Source organism: Camelina sativa, chromosome 6 (genome assembly GCF_000633955.1).
Source record: "Camelina sativa cultivar DH55 chromosome 6, Cs, whole genome shotgun sequence".
NCBI lineage: Eukaryota > Viridiplantae > Streptophyta > Magnoliopsida > Brassicales > Brassicaceae > Camelina > Camelina sativa.
Window position 1 is genome coordinate 7,929,268 of NC_025690.1, and position 20,466 is coordinate 7,949,733.

Consider the following 20,466-nt stretch of genomic DNA (forward strand, 5'->3'; position numbering starts at 1 on the left):
TTTTTTTTTTTTTTTATCTAAGATGATTTAGTTTTTTCTCATTTAAAGAAAACTAAAATAATATTGTGGGAATTTCTGTTCTTTGATTCACTAGATCTTCCAAAATTTCAGTTTTTAGATATTTGGATCTAAAAAAATATTTTTTGAACTAAACAAATATTGAACCAAAGACATTAAATCAAATGACATTTTTCTTGTACAATTTTGGACGTTTAGATATTTGGTTCCGTTCATGTCTGATTTTCTAGGTTATATGATTTGGAAAGCATAAAAGTACAAAAAAGAAATTTGGTTCAAAAATTTTTTTTTAAGTATTTGTTTTGGATAGTTTATTATATTTCGTGTATTTTGATTATCAGATCTAAAAGTAGCTATTATTTTTAGGTATAAAAATTGTATTTCGGTTACTTTGAATACCCAAAGTATTTTGACTTTGACTCTAGTTCTTTCAGTTCATGAATTTACGAGCTATTCAGATAATCTATAATTTTGGTTTTTTTTGAATTAGTTCGATTAATTCACCCAAGACAATACTAAACCACTATCATCTATATATACATTTTTGCAGACATTTATGAAATAAATTTTGAAGTTCAAATCTATTTACAAACATATCATTGATATTAAATATTGATTTGTTTTTCATCTAATTATTTATTCTGAATTCAAATTTTTGGAAACAAGATTTTCTATCCTAAGAAATTTTCCAAAACAATGGGAATAACTCCTTTTAACATTAAGTATTAAGTTTATAATTAATTTAACTAGATTTGGACTCGTGCTAAAACATGGGTTGAAATACATTTCACTATTTCTAAAATGTTGTATATGTAATTGTTTATAATATTATTTGTAATTGTCTAAAAATGATGCAACTCATGCAAACAAATTTTATTGTAAATATCATTCATGGAAATGTAAATCTATTATGTAAGTCTTATATTGTTAATTTTATATAATTTTAACCCGTGCTAGAGTATATAAATTATTAACCCGTGCTAAAGTATATAAAAATTTAACATGTGCTAGAGTATGTAAGTCTTAAGATTATAATATAAATAAAAGAAATTTATTTAAACGTTGTGATTTATCAATAAAATCTATGGAAAATAAAATTGTAATATTGTGTTTAAAGATCTTTGAAAACAACTTGATATAGAACTAAAATCTTCCGAAAATACAGTTTGAAATATCCATGATTTTATTTGTTACCATTAATATATCAATTATCAGTTTGGAATATATCCCCAATTAAGATTGCACCCAATATTTAGGTGTAACCGATTAATATATGAATTAATCAATAACCTATCTATAACCTATTTGTAACCATTTATTAAAAATATAAAGTTACAAAAAACTATGTTGTGTACTTCTGTTTTATTAAAAAAGAGATTCCCTTAATATTAAGTTTCCAATTTTACAAAACAATATTTTCTTCATACAAACATTTCTTAAACAATCGGTCTAATCAATAAACGAATTGATTTTCAATCTTGGAGGAGGATCCGTGGCCAAGATTTTCGATCTCAACGCATTGATATCCAATTATTTTTCCCGAATATATATGTTCAAAACAAATAAAATTTAAATGCTAAGATATATCATATCCCAAGAATATTGTAAAAATATAACAGATTACACCTCATTTTCCCCAATAAGTTGCTTAATCGAATATTTTTTGCGTGCACATGGTTGTTTAGTCAACCTAAATGATCAGTATATAAATACTCTATACCTAAACTCTGATTATACATCAGCACACAATTACACAAAGCTTACTAGAAAACTTAAACACTCTTTCGTGTTCTAGATATGCCAAAAATCGAAAATTAATAATGATGTCTCCTATTTTCATTAGAAAACTTAAACACTCTTTCGTATACGAATTATGACAAATAAAGATGATGAAATCGATTGACTAAAAATCAAGATGGGCGGAGATGTCGCAATGGACGGGATAAAACAAAGACGGAGAAGATGATAGTTTTGTTTTGTCAGATAAAACAAGAACAATTGTGTTGGTCTAGAAAAAACAAAAAAAAATCCAATATTAGTTTACTTTAAAACAAAAGTCAATTACTTAAGATATATGTATATATATATATATATATAAGTAATTAGTATACAGAATTAGTATTTTTGTCAAATAGCTATTTTCCCATTTCTGATAAATTACATACACACATCTTGGGTCCATTTGCAAAAACCAAATTTTATTTTAAAAAATGTGGAATTTATGTCAAACAAATAACTGTTAACAAATTTTATTTGCATTTCACAACAAATCTATATATACGAATGTTAACTGATTCTTTATATATTATACATACAAAACTAAATACAAAATTATCATGTATATATATTTAAAAAATTTTAAATAATAAAAATACAACTCTCTGTAAATAAAAAAAAAAACAATATATTCCTTCTATAAATCACTATTTATTTAATTGTATGTTATACTATAATATAAAACACTAAACTTCAAACAAAATACTTTCTAATTTCCATACTAACTAAGGGCATCTGCATTGGGAGAACTGTTTAGGGTGTTCTTAGAGTAAAAATATTATTAAAATAATGTAAGATCATTAGTTTAGATCTTTTGTTTAAGAAGTTGGTTATTGGGAGAACATGTTTAAGAACATAAGATTTAAAAATATAATAATCTAAAACATATTAAAATTTTAAAAACTTTAAAAAATAACATTTAAATTGCAAACTTAAAAAACTATACTAAAATTCAAAATACAATACCAAATTTTTATGAAACAAAAAAAACATTAAAGATATAAATAAATAAAAACAAACAAACATATTACTTAATTAAAGCACACAAACATTTTATTTAATTAATACATAGTTTAATGTCCAGATTTATTCCATATATTCTCAATCAAATCCTCTTTTAATTTGTGATGGCTTGTCTATCACGAATTCTTGTATGACCATCACCTAAACCCTCAAGATTTGAAGCCATATTTACTGAAAACGTAAGATCCGGAGTAGATCTGGTTCCATCTTCTTGTTGGAATTCTTGTTCGTCATAGAGTGTGTATGAATCTCGTTCATCTTCGACAATCATATTATGGAGTATGAGACATGCTCTCATAATATATGCAATTTTACCCTTCGCCCATAAAAGAGATGGATTTTTAATCATGGCGAATCTAGATTGCAGGACTCCAAATGCACGCTCAACATCTTTTCGTGCACCTTCTCGACGTTCTGCAAACAAACGATGTTTCGGGTGTTGTGGTTGTGGGATGGAATTAACAAATGTCGCCCATTCGGGGTAAATACCATCTGTCAGATTGTAAGCCAAATTATACTCCCTTCCGTTGACATAGTACGTAATTTCGGGAGCTCGACCGTAAATAATATCATTAAATACTAGTGATTGATCAAGAACATTTAAATCGTTACAAGTACCTGGAGCTCCAAAAAATGCGTGTCATATCCAAAGATCTTGTGAAGCTACCGCCTCCAAAACAATTGTTGGTTTACTGGTGCCTCGTGAATACATTCCTTTCCAAGCGGTTGGGCAATTTTCCACTTCCAATGCATACAGTCGATGCTTCCAACCATCCCTGGAAAACCGCGCTGTTCTCCATAAAAGAGTAGCCTTTGAAGATCCTCTGGTGTGGGTCGGCGTAGGTATTCAGTGCCAAACAAGTCAACTATTCCGACGACGAAATGTTCCAAACATTTACGAGCAGTCGATTCACCAAGACGTATATATTCGTCAACCGAGTCTGACCCAGTCCCATATGCTAATAGTCGAATTGCTGCAGTACATTGGTGTAGCGGTGATAAACCATTCCGGAAGGTTGCATCCTTTTTTGGTTGAAAATATGGAACTTCTTCACTAAGACGATTCACAATACGCAAGAACAATGACTTGTTCATTCGGAACCGTCTGCGAAATTGCCTCTCCGCGTAAGTAGGATTATCACTAAAATAATCGTTCCACAAACGTTCGTGCCCTTCTTCCCGTTTTCTATCGATATATGTATGTTTATTCCTTTCGGCTGGAATTTCGTCTTCAGCAGCTTCAAATTGATTATTAAATTGCTCTTAGAAAAATTGGTTAAAACTATCACTATTCGGATCATAATGGTAGTGAAAATTGTTGGAAGAAGATGCCATAAAAGCTATTTATTAATAAGATGAACAAAAGAAAACAATACAAGAGAATAAACTTGCAATTTGTAGATAGAGAGAGAAGAGAATTTTATGTTTTTGGTGAGAAAAGGAAATGTTTTCTTGGTTTGGTTTATGAGAGAAGTGTATGTTTGATTTTGATGAAATAAACTCTTATGCTCTTCTGATATATATAGAGGGTAAAAAACTCTTGTGCAAACAAAGGTCTGTGATACATCAAGTGAACTTTTTTCAAAACGACAAGTTAATTTACGGACAAACACATGTGAACTTTGGTCTTTGTTACAAACAAAAGCATGTGACTCTGTCAGTTTTTGTCTTCCAAAACAAACAAAACAAATTCATGTGACTCTGTCTTTAAAACTACAATCCAAATACCAAACTGTGCCTACAATCATACATTAGCTGATCCACTTGACCACTACTAGTTTCCTTCTCATAAGCCTAATCTAATTTACTTAGTAAACATGATAAGTGCCACTACCAAAACACTCATACTAAAGCAAACAACAACTACCAATTCTGGGGACATTTGAAACAATGGTTTCTTCTCACCTAACTCAGTAACAAGCCTCTCCAAGTTCACCAACCTCTGATCTGAATGGTTTTGCTGGTCCTTGAGCTGGATCAGTTGTGTTTCATAATCAGGAATTGGTTCAGCTCCACAGACTGGTGAATCCAATCTCAGTCTCTGGTTGCGGAGGATAGTAACCGCTATCAGCCTCCTCTTCAAAACTATAGGCTAATGGGATGTTTATTCCATAGTCGTAGATATAGTCAAGTCCCATGTCTTCTTTCACCCTGAAACTGGTTCAATTACTATTAAGATTATTGCAGTAGCTATATAGTGAGTGTGGAAACAGGGATCATTATCCAATATAGGATTTTACAAAAACCAAAACCACTCAAACATATTATACAAGACATAAACCAACCAAACATCTGCAACCAAACAACACTTTACAAGCAACTACAGTCACATAAAATCTGTGAATAACCACTTATACACTACTACACAAACCACAACACCACTCAAATCAGGAAACCAAGCTGGTCCAACCTTGCATTACATATAGTGAGTGTGACTTACCTTTTACTTTCGAGTAAATGCAGGTTTGTTGATGGTTATCCGATTTAATTTGCCCTATTTAACCTCACCTACAAGCCTCAGAAACAAAGCAAAAATCGATTAATGTTCATCAGTGTAAGGTTGATTTCAAATACAACATATGACACTCAAAATTCAGTCATACATCCTAGAAGCTCACTAAAATCCTATATTGATTAATCAAAACCTTTAATTGACAGATGAGACGAAACCCTATAACATGATACTAAACCCAAACCTAATTCACAAATTTCAAGACCCTAAATCGATGAAACATCAATGAAACAATAACTGACAGAGGACACGACGGGACTACCTTGTCTATATCGCCGGAGATGAGATTTGCGAGACAGAGGAGACGAGGAAACAAAGGCTCAAGTAAAGGATTTCGACTTCGCCTTCAAATCGCCGGACATATGAATCGACAAAAGAAGAGATATTTAACGGATTGGTAGAAAAACTATGTACAGATCGATTTCTACATGGAGGAGATCTCGATTTTGGTGTTTTAATGGCCAGAAAACACAGCTTAATCGGAGAAGATGGTGACCAGGAAGCTATCGCCGCTTTGGAGAGAAAGAAGGAAAACCCTAGCAACGATTTCGAACAAATGGAGAAATGAAATGTTTTCTCCTTTGCAAAAAATCATATCCATTCACGGATTGCCACATCAGGCTGGAACTGGCCCAAAATCAGTTCTACATGAAGACCCAACAACATGTTCTTCGGCCACTTTTCCCTATATTTTCGATTTTAAAAAGGTTAATCACACCCAAGGTGTTGACCCAATACAGATGGCCTAATATATCTATATTTGTAAGGCTATACATTTTATAAAATAAAAATTAAACATTAATTATATAGTCAATCTATAAAAAAATATTATTTTTATAGAAAAAATGGCACCGCGGATGAATATTTAGTTAGTTACATTATGTATTAACAGTAAAATTTTGCTAAACTTATATTAATTAGCGAAATAAAAACAGTAAAATGTTTTTCATTGCAAAAATAACAAAAAAAACTTGATATATAGTGTTCCCGCTTATATTTATCTGTTATCAGAATGGTACAATCAAACGGTATACATTTAGTTTTAATCGTCATGATCATAAAAGCTTACTAATCAAATTATACATTTTATGAGACCATCACCAACGACAGCAACGCTACAGGGTTGGTTTTAAAAAAAAATATTTAATCATATTTATATATTTATTATTGTTTATTAATTAAAACCATAAAAAAATGACAGCTGTCAAATTTTTGAGAGAAACATTTTTTGTTAGAGCAATTTAAAGAATAATTCTTCTCTTCTTTTCTTAGACCATGTTTATCGGGGGTTCATAGAGGGGTTCATAGTATTTTGAAGGAAAAAAATAATTCAGAAGAAAAGAAAAAATCTAGGGGAGGCTGTTATATAGTATACCGAATTTTGTTGTAAGAGACGATACGTGTTTGTTTTTGGTTGGCCGATAGAATAATACAAAAGGAAAAAAAAATTTGGGAAGCTAGATTTTGTTTCTTTTCCTCTCTCTCTCTTTCTCTAGCGATCGAATTCCCGAAACAACAAAGGAAGGAATTTGGAATCGAAGGATCTGGAATCAGAGGAAGGGGTTTGGAATCGAATCGGCTAAAAACCTAAATAGCTTCACCGCCGTTTGTTATTCTTTCTCCGCGCCGTGTTCTCTATAATCTCAGGTGAAGGCTTCTTCGATTTGAACTTTGTTTCATTCCTAAAAAATGTTTTAAGAGTTATCTCTATCTTCCGCTGTTTCCGTTCTATCGTGAACCATAAATGAGGCAGGGGCTGACCAGAATTAGTCAGGATTTAATGGGTTTTCTTAATTGTAATTGAGTTGTTTGATTTGTTTAGGTGATAAGGATCAAAATGGAGCTCAGTTCAGAAGATAACAATCTTGTTTTGCCTCCTGTTGAGCAGGTACTACCTTTGTTGTGTTTCAATTTCTAACAGTTCATTAGTTCTGGGTTTTAGCAAAGTTGGAGACTTTGATTCAAATTTGTATGCATGAAAAACGATGTTACTAAAGTTAAGAAATATCTTAGAGGAGAAGTGCTGATCTTGAGGTATATAATTTGCATATATAACTTTGAATTTATGATTGTGGCTTTTGGTGTTGTGAAAAATGAAAGAAGTTGTTGTGTCTCTCTGTTTTGACGCTGAGCAACTGTTTTAAATCTTCTATTCTTGAATCAAGAATCTTGATAGGTCGCTCGTCGTTTTGAATTTTTAGTTATTGTGTTGTGATGTGGTTGTGTTTTTTGTGTTATGGCTCTTGCCTACTGAGGCAGGTAATTGCATTCAAACATAGGGTAGATTCAGAAAAAGTGTTGGTTATGCTACAATGTTAATGCAGTTCGATATTGTTGATTTTGTTTATGCTACATTGTCTAGTTTGATTGAATGCAAATTCTATTTTTTTATCCTCCAATCTCACGAAACCCACACCGCTTTCCCTCACCGGCTCATTGAACCGGTGTGTAAGCCAGAAGGTCTTCTCTTTGGTATATGTGTACACATAAAAAAGCCTATGGTGTTAATAAAAACTTCTTTGAGTTTACTTCTTGTCTTTTGATGCAAAATCTCAAGATTTTAACATTATATACATTATATCAATCTTGTAAATGATTGCCAAATACTTATATCTAACAATTTGTTAAGCTTGGTCCAACAATCACACCATCATTAAAGCTTGCAAGATGATTTGGTTGAGAATATTTAAGCAAAATTTGAAGCAAATCAGTATTAAAATTAATTATTTTCTCCATTTATGAATTGCACTTCTATTGTAATATGTATTAATGTTTTTATTATGTTTTGTATATTCTAAAATTAGTTAAATGCAATATTTTCTAATTTTATAAAATCTTAAATGTTTACACATTTATACCACTTCTATTCTATTTAAAATTTTAAAATTTTTAAAAACAATAATTTAAAAAATAAGAGACCCAAAATAAGAACCTACCAATAAAAAAGAAAATTTTATCTAAGAAATCATGGTTCTTATATTTCAAACAGTACACAATTAATTCAAAAAAAATTTAAGAACTCCCTTATATGAACCTCCCAATAAATATGCTCTTATCTCTCATCAATATATTAATTTTTTGTTAACAAGTCATTTGATTAGTATTGTCCACTGGACATACCCTGGTATGCCATTCATGTCTCTTTTACCAATACATTTAGGGGTGAGTTTTAAGGAATAGAGCAATAGAAGATCAAGAGAAGGTTTCAATAACTTGGGAGACTTGCGTCCAAACACGCTTTGACTTTGTGGATAGGTTCTATCGCACTTTTTCTCTGTAAAATCGGAATCTCAAAATCTCATCAAATTTATTACGACAGAGGGAGGGAATGGAATCTTCCAGCACATTCGTTGTTCATTATAACTTTTCATACATTTGTCAACATATCGAGTGATCCACTTGTGTTAAACTCTTTCTAGCAGATTTACTTCTCCTAGCTTACAAATACATTTTTATTTGCTAATCATTGTCTATAAGCCTTAACAAGAAACCAAGGATTACGTAACAACAATTAAAATGTTGCACCAAATTTTTTTGTTAGTAGTCTAATGTCTTTTGGTCATCAGACCAGTAAACCACAAGTTATTTTATACTGTATATCAAAGGAAAACCACACTACTTATTAGGGCCGAGGAAACTTAAGTTGTAGTAGGACTTGCCCATTAAACATTCGAACTTTTCTAGGATCATAATTAAATAATCTTATAACCGGTCTGGAAAACCAAAAATCATGATAAACAATAACGCTAGCTAAGTCGTTATGTTAAGTAAAACACACATAAACAACGTACAATACCACTTTTACGTAATATTTAAACTATGATGATGCCAAAGTGTTTCGTTCAAAAACTAGTGAAAATTTTATATTTGTAATTCATTAGTCAAACCCATTCCATGCATCATGCATGTTGCTTGATTTTTTCTTTCATATGCATATGGCCTATGGCCTATGGGTTCTCTGTATTGTCTCTTAAAACATTGTGTCATACGTACTTTACTTTACTTTAATTTAACAATATAATTAACTACAAAAAGTTCTATTTCCAATGTGGTGATTATAGCAGGATGTAGCTAGAAATATTGCTTTTAATTAGAATTATGTTTAAGAATAATATTCAACATAAAAAAATTGAAACTGTTTCATATATGTGAAATCTTTTAAAAAATTGAAGGAAAAGTACATATAATCGTCTGGTGATTTTGCTTTTGGTTACAAACAAAATATTTGCCCAATCTTAACTACATTACAAATTTACAACCAATCAAGAAGGAAATTTAAGCATTTAGAAAGGCACAAAAAATGATTTTAACTGAAAAAAAAAAATTATTAGAGGATGATTTCTGCAGATGATGTATGAGTTTACTTAAATACAAAAATTTTAGAAGAAAAAAACTTAAAATAAATATCTTTCCCTTTTTTTTTTTATCCTCTTCCATTTCTTATAATAATAAAAAACATGTTAAGATGTCATGGTTACCTAATTTCCTAATTTCAAATTTGATTTTCCTAAAGATTTTCTCCGTTGACGTTATCTATTGCCGACCTGCCAATTCATTCACGATTGATAGCCTGATTCCGTCTTAGATCTTACACATAAAGTTAATTGTTTAACCCGAACAGAAATAATTTAAACTTCAAGCGTGAAGAAACTTGAAACATGATTTCGTATTTTGCAAGCTATCCATTGCTTGCTTGACTCTTTTGTTTTTCATTATCTCAAACATCATCTAAGAAGCATAACACTATTAAACAATGTTCCCGTCAACTATAGATAAGTTTAGATTTGGTATTTTAAAATTCCCATCTATATATCTATTTGATATAAATTTATCGAATCATGCTATGCATATTGTTGAACCAAATATTAAAGGACTTAATTTATTATTTTATAAAAAAAATTTGGTGATCCATTTTTTTAAGATGTATAATAATCGTTTCGATCCAAAAAAAAAATTAAATAAGTTTTAAATGTGGTCAATCTTTACATTAGCGAAATAACTAGAAAATACCTGGAAAAAAACACTTGCATGATTGACTCGGCTCCAAAAATTCGAATTCTCATCATTGTTGCCACGGTATCGGGCTATCGGGTGTGGGAAGTGAGGATTCATATACTCCATCGAGACTCCGACGATCCTTGTTAGAGGTGGTGGTGTTACTCATGGTTTTTAAAAATCGTTTAGTCAAGTACATTTCATAAAACTTTTAAGAAATATCTACAAAGTTTACAAATTATTATATGGGACATTCGTGGGATTAGTAGTTTACCAAATAAAATTTATTCAAGAAAGTTACGAAATAAAACCAAACATTTTTGTACTTTTTTATTTTTCAGACAACATTTTTTTTTCTTTTCAAACAACAACATTTGTTTACCTAAAATAACAAACAGGCCTATGGCCCATCAAGCCCAATTAAACAAGAAGTATTCGATAATGATGACTTGATTACCAATCCGAAATATATGGTTTCGTATATTTATTGTTAAATGAAAAATAATAATATATTCTCCTCAAAACCGAGGCGCCGTGTTCTTGCTTGCTACCTTTTTTTTTTTATCTTTTCTTCTTCTTCTTCAAATCAAATCCCATAAATCGAAATTGCTAATTCTCTGCACCAAATTTGTTACTTCGCGATCGAAAACACAGGTTTGTTTCTCATACGATTCTTTTGATTTTACAATTCCGTTCGATGATTCTCGTGATTTTGAATAACCTTAGAATTCAAATCAAAAGCTTTATTAGGGTTTGCTTTAATTAGCCAGGGTTTCAATAGTTATGGAGTTTGTAGGAAACTTTTGATCTGGGTTTTTGAAAGATATATTTGTTTCAATTTTTCAATTTTAAGGGGATGGCTACTGTCAATGAACAAGAGACCATCAAATTCAAGTACGATGATTATGATGATGATGATGATGATAATGAAGATGGACCTAAATGGCCTGTTGTTGAATCAATCCCTACCAAGAAAGTGTCTGACTACCCGATCGTCGACTCTGGAGATTATGTTGATGATGGATATGATTCAGCTGACGAGCTCTCTACCACTCCGATTCAGAGAAATGTGACACCACCTGAAGTGAACTTGAAAAACGTGTTAACTGGTTTGATTGCTATTGTTACCGGGCGGAACAAGGACTCCTCTGATGAGAATATCCCTTCTTCGAATGTTTCCTTCCTTGGCTCTGGCAAGAACGGAGATACTTACCTTCATTCCTCTGTTTACATACCGAGTGCTCCCCCTCTTCTTGAACCCAGTGGGATCAATTATAGTGTTTACAAGGAGTTGCTTGAAGCCGAACCTCCTGAGTGGCTCCCTGATAGTTCGACTACTACTTGTATGCACTGTTCTTCTCCTTTTACTGCAATCACCTGCGGTAGACATCACTGTCGGTTCTGCGGAGGGATATTTTGTAGGAACTGTTCCAAAGGGAGGTGTTTAATGCCTAGTCGCTTTCGGGAAAGGAATCCTCAGAGGGTCTGTGATTCCTGCTACGAGAGGCTTGATCCTTTGCAAGGTGTCCTCATTAACTCCATTAGTAATGCTGTGCAAGTTGCAAAGCATGATGTTGTGGATTGGACTTGCTCAAGAGGATGGTTGAATCTTCCCCTTGGTCTTTCCATGGAAGATGAGATATACAAGGCATCTATTACCCTCAGAGGTTACTGNCACAAACTACTCTTTGTATATAAACGTTTCTCATTGGTTTCATAAGTTCGAAACTATTCAAGTGTACATGTACATAAATTGNCCAGTAGAGAAATGAACCATTGGTGATTGTAAATGTTTGTTTAACCAGTTAACGAAATACACAGGTAGCAACACTAGACCCTGAGANCTATGAACGTTTTAGGATTATACTTATTTTATCAAAGCTTGTTTACCTTTTTAAAATCTTCTCTTTGCGGTTCTATTTGTCTAGGGTAGAAACGCTGTCATAAGCTTAAAAGAGGTTTAGCGAGACTTCATGTGTAAATCAGCTTGAATTGTTCGAATTTGTTAAATTTGTTTCTTACAGTTGAAAACAGATTCATTTCAACTTTTANAGCACGTGCCTGTGAGTTACACTTGTTAAAGAAACCACTGGTGATAAGGTTTTTTGTACTCTTTTTCTTTCAGATTGGCGGTGAGTTGATGGACTTCATAATAGTGCTGCATGATGTGAAAGCGGTGAAGACGTTCTGCAGCAGAATGCACTTCTCTCTAGGTGCGGGATGCAGTGCAGCAGCAGGACCTATTGGGAGAGTGTTGGAGGCTGACCTTCGAGCTGGTGACAGAGGCTCTGGCGTCTGCTATACTTACAGCCGCAGCAAAGGTTTTCACCATCTCAACTTCATGCCTCAGTTTTCACTTTTCTCATATCTATAATTTGGCTAGTAGACTCGTAGCTCCTTAGGGGCTCAATATTACTGAGGAAATTGAATATAGTCTAGGTAGGTCCTGAAAATATAGAACCTGAGGAAAGTTGTGTGGTATGAACAGGGGCGTTTGTGGGAGTATCTCTAGAAGGAAATGTGGTGGTAACAAGAAGGGACATGAATGTAAAGTTCTATGGCGATCCATACCTATCCACATCAGACATTCTACTTGGGATGGTGGATCAACCCAAGGCAGCCGAACCATTGTACACTGCCCTCAGGGATCTCTACGCAGGTTTACGCCCGTAGCCTCCATTCACATCACAAACTACTCTTTGTATATAAACGTTTCTCATTGGTTTCATAAGTTCGAAACTATTCAAGTGTACATGTACATAAATTGTTTCCCTCAAGAACCAAACATTTGCTGCCTATGAACGTTTTAGGATTATACTTATTTTATCAAAGCTTGTTTACCTTTTTAAAATCTTCTCTTTGCGGTTCTATTTGTCTAGGGTAGAAACGCTGTCATAAGCTTAAAAGAGGTTTAGCGAGACTTCATGTGTAAATCAGCTTGAATTGTTCGAACTTGTTAAATTTGTTTCTTACAGTTGAAAACAGATTCATTTCAACTTTTAAGTTCTGTCCACGATTGTTTCTTTTCATTTCTCCATATTCCTTTTGTGGGGGTAATCTATCATTTAAAACTTTTAGAGTTTCATCAATTATCATTACGATTATGGAAAGAAAAAAATACTAGCATTGCGAAAAACTCGTGAAAGATCAGAGGAGGAATCAATCAATCATTGGTTTTCAAAGCAAAAGTAAAAACAAAAGAAGAAACGTAAGAAAGCTAATTAAGGGACAAGCAAGCCACCATTAGAGGTCTTCTGAGTCTTCTTCCTATAATTAGAGACGCTACAATTTGGGCAGACATATTCCAACCCATCCGTTTTCGCATAATCCTGTCATATCATATGTTTAAATCAGTCACTACACAGAGGCAGTTGATGATATTACGAGTTTGTGTTTGCTTTTACCTTGAAGGCCCCGAGGCCGGGTCTTCTGTCACATCCGAAATGAGCCCACTCTCCACACGATCCACAGTTGACCCAGTCACCAGCCGTGCTACTGTTTCAACCAAAAAAAAATATCAACATGCATGTATCCTTCTCAAGCGAGAGAGAAAGAAGGTTCTTATAATGTACCTGCGACATATTAGGCAACACTCTCCATCTACATCATCATGAGCATATTCATACTCCAGTAGATACGTCTCATAGTGTCTCTTAAGTGTATTGCCCACTCCCTGCCATAATAACCCCAGAGTTAGACAGAACTGAATTTCAAGAATAAATCAAGTAATGAGCTAGATTAGAAATCAATCAATCATTTACAGTCATTCTGTTCGTGAGTGTGTGGTTCCGCATCTTTGAGAAAACTTGTCCCTTCCAGTTGATCCCATTCCCTACATGGAAACCTCCCCTTGATACAACCTGCAATAACTCTCATTTTTAGGCCACCAAATGTAATGCTGGCTGCCCTGGGTTGATCAAATTCAAATCATTGCTTAACTACCTCTCTATACAAGTTGAACAGATCAAGCCGTTTTGAGTTGAGAACAGCGTCTGGAAACTCTGCTAGCCCCCCTGGAGGAACAAGCCGGCTATGTCCTCGAATTAGCAAAAACTGCATCACATCCCTCAGAAACTCCTCCTACATATAGAGACAGCATCAGTATGATAATCCCCGAAGAAAAAAAAAACCATCTTAAAAGTGGGTTTTAAGTTCAAACTATTCATCACAAGGAAAGTAAGGTAAACCTCTGAGCAAATCTGAATATGCGCTCTTCCACAGTCGTGTTTCTTGAGAGGCAGAGGGTTTAGTGAGATAATTTGCTTTCTCTGGTATGAACCAGAAAAAGCTTTACGTTGAGTTACCGGAGTACCACCTGATGCACCATGCTTTGGAGGCATAGGTAAGCTTCCTTTGGTGTTGTCACCATCAAATCTTCCAATTTCAGAGTAACCAGAGAAAGGTATCATCTTATGTCGACGGGTGTGAGGTAGCGGTCTCAGAGCAGCCACATTGATTTTCCTCGATGTAGGTCCTCCGTTTTCAATTTCCTGAATGTAGATATTTCCACAGCGTCATATCAGTGTAAATACATGGAGACGATGATAATTTGGCACAAGTATGGCCACCAATTTAGAGTTGAAATCAAAGAGTCTAGCTTGTAAACAAAGAGTACTTCCAAATTAATATTCTATATAAAGGAAGTTTTAACCTGTGGCATTCGAAACAGTACCTTACTTTCTCTGCATGGTTCGGATCTTTTTCTGGTTGGTAAGGGTGGCGTTAACCAGTGAGGAAATTTAGACAGAAGAGCATCATGATTTGAAGTATCATTGATCTCTTGTCCAGAGAAGAAAAGTAAACGTTCTGCATCATCTTTTTCAAAGGAAGCAACAGACAACCCCTGAATGCTTGCTACTCCAAGGATAACCAAACTGCGGTATGACACATCAGGTGCCAGCTGCCTAAAGACCTACATAAAAGCAGAATTAAAAAAATTCTTAGCTACATATTACGCAAGAGAAAGAAAGATCATGAAACGCGAAAAATATCCAGAAAGCCGCAAAGAATGTGGATCACACATGGCTATCTGGATGTTACCACCTTAAATGTCATGTCAAAGCATCATATGTAGAGAGTGGGAGCAATAAAGCACGGAAAATGGTCATGGTGCATCCTATTCCTAAACGTTGAGTCAAGCGTTCAGGAACTTGAAACGCCTTCATTAATGTTCGTTGCATTTTTATAACAAACTTTTTCATCTTAACATTATCAGGACTACTCTTAACTGACTAAATTGTTGAGAAACTTGGCAACAAGGTGTTTGAGATAAACGATTGGACAAGAGAAAGAGATAATTAACCTGCAGAGCCCATGTCGGGACTTGCATCGAAACTTCACACACACATGCCCCACAAGCTATTGAAGCAGATCTCCGAGGCTCAGAGAAAACCCGCTCTGTTTCTTCTGAGTTGACCACTGAATGGACTAGTTGGATCTTCTCAATCACCTCATGTTTTATGTGATTTTCCAAAAGCTGTTATTTACAAAGGAGACTAATGATAAACCCCCATTGCACATGTATGCAGAGTAAAGCTCATATTTAGAAAGGTTAAAATCCCTTGCCTGGTCACTGAAACAAGTCTGCGCATTTCCAGACACCAGCATTGATATGTGTGCTGAAGAACAGGTCGAGATATCACACCGCATGGTCACTACACCACGAGTAAATGTTCCTGCTTGAAGAGGAGGTGCTGGAGCACTGCATTATGAAAGTAACAGTAAGTCTTAAAACTAACTCCATAGGCACAAAATCAAAGATTATTCGAGGGATGCACAACATATCATTAGGCCATATAAACTACATACCTAGAACGGTTATGGAGCCTACTTCCTCGCATCTGGAACAACGAAATGATAAAGTTATTTTGATAGGACTAAAATGCACACTAATAAAGAAAAAGCTAAACTGAAAACTAACAAGCTACTCACTTCTACTCTCAAGAGAGCATTAAGTCCTTCCACCAAAGATCCCAGTACAGATGTATCCTGAAATAGAGAACCAGCTTTAGAAGTGAAAATAGCATAGAGAAATACTAACATTTGCGCAAACAAGCCAAGCATCATAAAATGTGCAAGAAGGTCAGCAACACCCACCAGTGTGCATGGTGGTCCACACAAAAGGAATCTCACGGTAACATCTTCGTCATATATCTTTATTGACGGGAGGCTCTCTAATGAATTTTCGTCTTCTAGTTCATCAGCTTCTGGCGAAACCACGTCAATCTTTGGAGGGTCTCCAAGCAAGCAGGGTCCCATCTCATAATTCATTTTACGGTTGCTGTTCGAAGGAAGGACGGTATTGTCACTCGTACAATAGAGTCGGAAAGATGCCTCTGCAACATGGAACACATCCCATGTATCACTGCACGAACTGCATTGCCAAAGAACATAGCATAGTCAACTAAATTTGTAGACTAGGTGAAAAAGAGTATATAATGTAGATGTAAATCAGACTAAAATTAAGGCTTTTCGCAATTTCAGATGCTCGGGTTAACAAATATTACCTCTGTATGACTGAAAACAGAGCATGGCGAAAATGGCAGGCTGCATATTTCGTGAAAGCATTTTTCCAATATATAACATATTGAACACCCTGCCAAACCAAAGCACCAATAGAAAGAAAAGAACAAAACTGATTTAGAAGGACTAACATTAATGTACTATCAATTTAAGCAATTTATTCGAAGGGCTTTTATATATTAACTATTTCTTTCAACTACTCTTAACCTAAACCATATATAGGTGAAATAGAGCAACAAAGAGGTAACAAGAAGAAAACGAACTAAACAGTAAAGGAACAGAAAAGTGCAAGGTGGTTATCAAGAATGGTGTACCTTAGAGTAGAGTGCTTGAGCTAATTCTTCACCATTTGGGAGCTCAAGGTAAACCTGAGAAATCAATATGAAACCAAAGCATATTAATATCTCACTAGGGACAATTATAAACAGAAACTTAACCAGTGAAGAATATTTGGGTTCTTGTTATGAAAAATGTTTTAACACTAATGTAGAGGAAACTCTATAGATCATTTTAAGCGAATCATCAAGAGACTAACAACAATCTATAAAGAAAATATCTTAGTGACACCAAACCAACTTCAGATGGTAAAAGGGAATCCTAAACTAAAAAGAGTAACGTAAAACAACGAATGCACCCACCGTTGTCGGTAATGTGGAACCAAACAGAGCAACCAAGGCATCAGGAGTAGAAAAATCAGCAAATCCCAACACAAAGGGACCAACTTCATCACTATCTCCACTCTGCTCCCCTTGCAAGTAGACAAAATCCGTAGCAGAAGAGTTAACAGAAACCTGGAACTCCTCTGTCGTAGGATTACTCAGTACCTGAATCTACAACATGACAAAAAAAGCATACACACAAATGCTTAAACATCTCCATAAAATTCTAAGTCTAGTAATATCTGAAGCCATTGAAGATTCTCACCAGCTAACAAATTCCCTACATACATAACTAGAACCAACTTAGTTCAACATTGTCCAATTTTACTAAAGATTCCCAATTTCAACCAACAATCTAGCAAATCATTTATGAAAGAACTAAAAAGAGAATTAAAGAAGAAGAATTCAAAGTCATAATACCTTGAGTCGCCCTGAAGAAGAGAGATCTGGAAAAGGGTATTTGGGTTGAAGAGGAGGAGGAGGAGGAGCTCCATCTATCTGGTTATCATTCACTCCAGAAACAACTGCCACAACATTACAACGGTTTCTCGAAAAACCTTGACCATGAAACATCATTCAAAGCATAACCAAACTTTCTCTAANAAGGTAAACCTGAGAAAACAATATGAAACCAAAGCATATTAATATCTCACTAGGGACCATTAGGGTTCTTGTTATGAAAAATGTTTTAACATAAACGTAGAGGAAACTCTATAGAGCCTTTTAAGCGAATCATCAAGAGACTAACAACAATCTATAAAGAAAATATCTTAGTGACACCAAACCAACTTCAGATGGTAAAAGGAAATCCTTAACTAAAAAGAGTAACATAAAACAACGAATGCACCCACCGTTGTCGGTAATGTGGAACCAAACAGAGCAACCAAGGCATCAGGAGTAGAAAAATCAGTAAATCCCAACACAAAGGGACCAACTTCATCACTATCTCCACTCTGCTCCCCTTGCAAGTAGACAAAATCCGTAGCAGAAGAGTTAACAGCAACCTGGAACTCCTCTGTCGTAGGATTATTCAGTACCTGAATCTACAACATGACAAAAAAAAAAGCATACACCAAATGCTTAAACATCTCCATAAAAATTTCACTAAAGTCCAGTAATATCTGAAGCGACTGAAGAGTCTCACCAGCTAACAAATTCCCTACATACATAACTAGAACCAACTTAGTTCAACATTGTCCAATCTTACTAAAAATTCCCAATTTCAACCAACAATCTAGCAAATCATTTATGAAAAAAGTCATAATACCTTGAGTCGCCCTGAAGAAGAGAGATCTGGAAAAGGGTATTTGGGTTGAAGAGGAGGAGGAGGAGGAGCTCCATCTATCTGGTTATCATTCTCTCTAGAAACAACTGCCACAACATTACAACGGTTTCTCGAAAAACCTTGACCATGAAACATCATTCAAAGCATAACCAAACTTTCTCTAACTCTCTACGAAACTGGCAGCCAAAATGACCCAAAAGAGACAACAGCTACAAAGAAGAGAACAATTCGACAAAAGAAAAGAAAAAAAAACCCTAAAGAATAAGTTCGTCAAGAACCCACTAGTGTGTCGTGCCAAAGGCACGAGTAAATCTGAGTTAAAAGCAAAAACAGATTACTCTCGCGACCTCGAATCAGCCCTAACTGAAAGAAAAGAAAGAAAAAAAAACCCCTAATTTCGAACTCTTAGAGGTGAAATCGACGAAACCCAGAAAAGAAGAAGACGGATTTTATTGGAATAAGGGGGGAAACTAAGAAGGAGAAGAGGCCCATTCCCAAAACTTGTTGTTGATTAGAAGACCGTGAAAAAGGAAGCAACTTTGATGATGAGATAGTAGTAGTAAAGATCTCACACACACACACAACACAAAAATATTAAAATTAGAAAAAAAAATCTCAAGAACAATAATTGTTGATTTTTTGGAAATTTTTAAGAACTATAATAATAATAATAGTCTACAGTGTTTGTGTTTGTTACCCCATTCAGAACACACAAAAAGAAAAATCAAAGCAGAAAAAATAAAAATCAAACATGCGTAGGTGATTTTTTGTAATTAAAATTAAGAGTTAACAACAAACAACAACTCAGATTAATTCCTCAGACAAAGAGAGATGTTTTGTTATGTTTTTTTTTTTTTTTGTTACATCTTTTTAACTAAAACGATTCGTCTTTCAACACTTCTTCACACAAAAAGAGCAAAACCGAGAGAACGATCGTCATGTGATGATGTTATGTTACTGTCTTTAAGAGATTTTTTAAGATCTCTTTGATCAAAAGCTATAGTATCAGGTGAATATAGACACATTATCAGGGTTAAAAAATCAAAGCTATTTACTGTTTTACTCTTGCTGTTTTCAATCCATATATGAAAAACACAAGCACACAAATTATATACTATATTGGAAAAGTTAAATAATACTGTTGCAATCAGTCGTCTTTTTTCTTCTTTCCAACTAAATCGTAGCAATCAATCTATTCAATTATTTTCTGTATTTGATAAACTATACAAACTGCATTACATGTCTATACATGTGTTGCCTGTATAATGGAGTCGAGGAGAAGGAGAAGAAGCGTGAGGTAACTGAAAACGCATTGGAGTCCTTACAGAGGAGAACTGTGGTATCTAAAAAAGAGATTGAAGTTATGGCTGCACTTGATGAGGTTAAGTCTATGAAGTCTAGACGAGCCTCCGTGAGCGTAGACTTCATGCTTGAGGCTTTGAGTAGAAGAAAAAAACAAGAAGAAGAGAACGTGGAGGAAGAATTGCCCATCAAGTCGATAAAATTTGGTAAGCGGACTAGAAGGATTGATGAAGAGAGAAACAAAAACTATGAGGCGTTTGATGAGAAGAAGAAGAAGGGTAATAATAAGAGACGTGATTGCCGTAATTATCCCAGTCAAATCTCTTCTGTTTGCATAATGTCGAAAAAGACTGTAAAGGAGGGACTCGAATCTC

At 34.3% G+C, this 20,466-nt stretch overlaps 1 protein-coding gene, 1 long non-coding RNA gene and 1 pseudogene across 3 annotated transcripts; 2 read left to right on the forward strand and 1 right to left on the reverse strand.

The window, feature by feature from the left end:
- On the forward strand, positions 6,818–8,838 carry LOC104790633. The gene is made up of 3 exons (XR_768719.2): positions 6,818–6,976; positions 7,152–7,217; positions 8,490–8,838. It is a non-coding gene; the product is annotated as an uncharacterized LOC104790633 (long non-coding RNA).
- Positions 10,817–13,167, forward strand: LOC104790634 (annotated as a pseudogene).
- On the reverse strand, positions 13,432–19,414 carry LOC104790635 (AT-rich interactive domain-containing protein 4-like). Of its 2 annotated transcripts, XM_010516416.2 has the most exons (17): positions 18,941–19,414; positions 17,926–18,093; positions 17,485–17,676; positions 17,161–17,214; positions 16,831–16,919; positions 16,421–16,697; positions 16,256–16,312; positions 16,133–16,164; positions 15,890–16,025; positions 15,627–15,800; positions 14,997–15,236; positions 14,512–14,814; positions 14,267–14,404; positions 14,086–14,184; positions 13,897–13,997; positions 13,729–13,819; positions 13,432–13,653 (listed from the first exon to the last, which is right to left on the reverse strand). In XM_010516416.2, exons 2-17 carry the CDS (start codon positions 18,079–18,081, stop codon positions 13,546–13,548), a joined length of 2,247 nt encoding a protein of 748 aa, XP_010514718.1. In that variant the 5' UTR covers positions 18,082–18,093; positions 18,941–19,414; the 3' UTR covers positions 13,432–13,545. The 2 variants fall into 2 exon arrangements, with proteins under 2 accessions (XP_010514718.1, XP_010514719.1); XM_010516417.2 differs by lacking the exons at positions 17,485–17,676; positions 17,926–18,093 and adding an exon at positions 18,357–18,548 and having other exon boundaries at positions 18,773–19,414.

Coding starts and splice junctions, on each gene's coding strand:
- LOC104790635 (XM_010516416.2), bottom strand. CDS start 18,081: ATGATGTTTCATGGTCAAGGTTTTTCGAGAAACCGTTGTAATGTTGTG. Junction 17,215..17,484: donor GTTCCACATTACCGACAACG/GTGGGTGCATTC, acceptor TTGATTTCTCAG/GTTTACCTTGAGCTCCCAAA. Junction 14,405..14,511: donor ATATTCAGATTTGCTCAGAG/GTTTACCTTACT, acceptor CTCTATATGTAG/GAGGAGTTTCTGAGGGATGT.